The sequence below is a fragment of the Neodiprion virginianus genome, chromosome 2, assembly GCF_021901495.1.
Source record: "Neodiprion virginianus isolate iyNeoVirg1 chromosome 2, iyNeoVirg1.1, whole genome shotgun sequence".
NCBI lineage: Eukaryota > Metazoa > Arthropoda > Insecta > Hymenoptera > Diprionidae > Neodiprion > Neodiprion virginianus.
In genome coordinates this window covers 32,368,608-32,371,919 of record NC_060878.1, presented here as the reverse complement: position 1 = coordinate 32,371,919, position 3,312 = coordinate 32,368,608, and the positions used below count along the sequence as shown (strand labels likewise).

General features: G+C 41.4%; 1 protein-coding gene across 1 annotated transcript; it reads right to left on the bottom strand.

The window, feature by feature from the left end:
- Nucleotides 1-458: 458 nt before the first annotated feature.
- LOC124298746 (transcription factor sox-3-like) lies at nucleotides 459-2,659 on the bottom strand. The gene is made up of 2 exons (XM_046751165.1): nucleotides 1,347-2,659; nucleotides 459-1,028 (listed from the first exon to the last, which is right to left on the bottom strand). The coding sequence occupies exon 1, from the start codon at nucleotides 2,262-2,264 to the stop codon at nucleotides 1,383-1,385; it is 882 nt and encodes a 293-aa protein (XP_046607121.1). The 5' UTR covers nucleotides 2,265-2,659; the 3' UTR covers nucleotides 459-1,028; nucleotides 1,347-1,382.
- Between the last annotated feature and the right edge of the window lie 653 nt (nucleotides 2,660-3,312).

Genomic DNA, 3,312 nt, shown 5'->3' with positions numbered 1-3,312 from the left:
TATATGCATATATTTATTGTTCAGTTGATAATTCTGGGTTCATAATACATATAAATTAATTTTTGTTGTATTTACGAAAAAAAAGCATAATTTTAAACAGTCCGAAGCTTGAGGCTCGATATTTTTGAAACGGCTGGATTTACGCAAAATGTCAATCAGACCTTTTTTGTAGAGCATCAAATTTCTTATAAGACCTGATTTTGTCATACTTATGAAGTAGCTCGTTATCCCATCACAAAATTCCAAAGTTCAAAAAAAAATTTTCCCATGTTATTTAAATGGGAAATAGAAAATTACAAATCGCCACCTCTAAATATTAATATTAAGAGCTTATATTTTCACTGGGTCATTTTCTAGAGATACTCTGACGATTTTTCAATGTTCTTTGAAAAAAAAAAAATAGTCGGTTTTTTTGGGACACTCTATTACATACGGTAATGTGCGTATGTAAAATTCGTAATATACATACGGTAATGTGCGTATGTAAATGTTTTGTTTCTGCTTTGATTTTAAATTGATTTATGTAATCAACTTAATTTTTTTAATTCAGAAAAACTCCTTAAATTCCACTTATTCAAATTCAATTCAATTCAAAAGTTGAAGCGAAGTCGAAAAAATTTCAACTTATTCTTTTGTATTACATCTTAATTGAAATTAATTTCTTGCAATTGTACTAAATTTTTGTATCTGATTTCAATTTTCATTCTCTACACAGATAATTCTGGTACGAATTCGAACTGATTATAATCAGTTTGATTCAATCTTCCATAATTCATCAGTTGATTCTTAGTTAATTCTTACAATAATACCGTTAATTCTTATAATAATCTTACAATAATCTTATAACAATTCAGGTAAGTCTCACTAATTTAGTTATTTCGCGTTCACTCAGTTCACGATCATTAATTCAAGTGAATTATAACTAATTCATAGACGTATTGACACATCAATTTAGTGGTTCATCCTCTCTCGTATAATATGGAGAAGCTCTTCGCTAATTGTGAGTGTATTGTAGGTACAGCTTAAACCTACATTCAAATGGTTAAAATTCCATTATAACAACAGTTATATTAATGATAATGATCATAATAATGATCGTAAGCATGCAATCGATAAGAGGAATGTTAAAAATTCAAGTATCATGATAATGAGAGTGATTGAAACGAGCTGTGAAAAATCGGATAGAACAACGACATCAATGCCATTAGGAACAATGACAAGCAAAATGAAAGCCGATATTACAGAACCTGACAATAATAATAATAATGATAACGGTGGTAAAAATATCCATGATAATAATAGTTGTAACAATAAATAACCGTCCCTAGCGGTGATTAATTTCGTACCAGAGAGAGGGGGAAGCCATCCTCTTTTCCACATATTCAAAATATAACCGAGACGGGTCTTCGGAGTTGCTCGAGATCCAAACTGGCCGCTACCGAGACCTGCGGGTGAGTCGACGAGATCGGTGTTGTGTCCGGTGAACTGCTCGGGCTGCTTGTCGCCACACTGCCTCCCGAACCGCCGGAGCCGAACATTATCGGCGGTCCTTGATGGTGGGTGGGGAACAGGGGGCTCAGGTGAGAGGACGATGTGTGATAGTGCTTTCCCGGCGTAGAGGTCGGTGGGTAGAAACTCGAATAAAAGCTGCTGACCACCGCTGCCGCCGACGCCGCGTTGTTGTTCGCGACGTCGGCGGCCGGCCCGTTGTTCTGGCCACCCTGGGCGACCAGTTTGCTCAGGTGAACAGCGTCGAAGGCCGAGCCGAAGTACGGAGGTATCGGAGGGTAATCAAGAGCGTGGTGCGACACGGGTGCCGTCGGGGCGGCGAAGTACGGTGGTAGCGGAAAACTGGGAAATCCTCCGGGGCTAAGAGACCCCGGTTTTCCCTGGGGGACGGGGACCGGGGTCTTCGGCTTTCGTCGAGGTCGGTATTTGTAATCGGGGTGCTCCTTCATGTGCAAAGCCCGCAACCTCTTCGCCTCGTCGATGAACGGGCGCTTCTCCATGTCGGTCAAAAGTTTCCATTCGGCGCCAAGACGCTTGGATATTTCAGAGTTGTGCATCTTCGGATTGTCCAGCGCTATCTTGCGTCGCTGGATACGAGACCAGACCATGAACGCGTTCATCGGCCTCTTAATGTGCTCTGGCTGAGGTATAGACCCTTGCTGAGAACTCGATATTTCCTGCGGCAATTGGTGAACCGAGTGAAGATCCATGCTTGGCAAAAATCCATAATTGGGGTGTGGATGCGTATTCATCATCGTGAATCCGTAATCCAGACCCTCACTCTTTAGGACACCCTGCCTGCCCCCTGCGTAAAACCACGCAATTTTAACGGATATGAAATGGACGTTTGTTGAGTAGTTCTTCTCGCACCAACCTGTCTACGAGTTTTCAGATTTCCCCCCTTCGGCCGATACGGCGATCTATTCTTGATACGCTTACCCCTCTTTTAATCCTCCACTCTGCGTGACGTCTTCTATTTCCAATTGCAATGTTTACTCTTACCCGCTTGTCACTAGGTAATTTAAAAACTTGCGTGATCTTTGTTTCTTCGATAACGGCAGAATAGTACTCATAAACGTAATTGGGCGTCACAATAACAAACAACTCGGTTTGACACTTCGACAGGCAGCACTTCTATCAGGTTCGGAGCTCTAACTGGTGCGGACTGAGGAAGCTTTCGACCAGACCGTCAGCCCTCGGGGGCATTCGAGGCGGATCCTTTCCACGCCACACCCTCGTGATACCCCTGATCTGCCATTGGTTCACCCCCGAAGGGATCCGGTTCCCCTCCAATTCTCAACACCGACAAACCGTAATTATTATTATCGATTACTCCTAATCATTTGTAGTAAAAATAAAGAGCCCGTATTCGAACGGCGCTAACGTTATAAACTGGCACTTCTACTTCAGGACTAAATAATACGATTCCTTTCGAATCATTCTCGCGTGATTGAATTAAGGAAATTTTATTACCATACATTCCATAATTGTTTTTTTGAAAATTAAAATTTCGCTATTTTTTTCCTCTTGCTGTTTTCGTTTTACGTTCCAATTCGTGACGGTATTAGAAACATAAATTTTCTTGTCGCAATTCAAACTTCCTTCCGCTTTTTGGTTGTGAATAGTGTTCAGATACAGCAGGTGTTGGCTGGGTTTCGTCTTCGTGTCGGTAGGATTATTACCTGGACAATACCAGAATCGTAAAATTCGAAGTGGTAGAATGGCCGAAGGCCTTGGTGTCTGACAATGCAAGACTCTCGCTAAGGAACCCGTCGTCCAATTGATCTTTTCACCTAAACGATC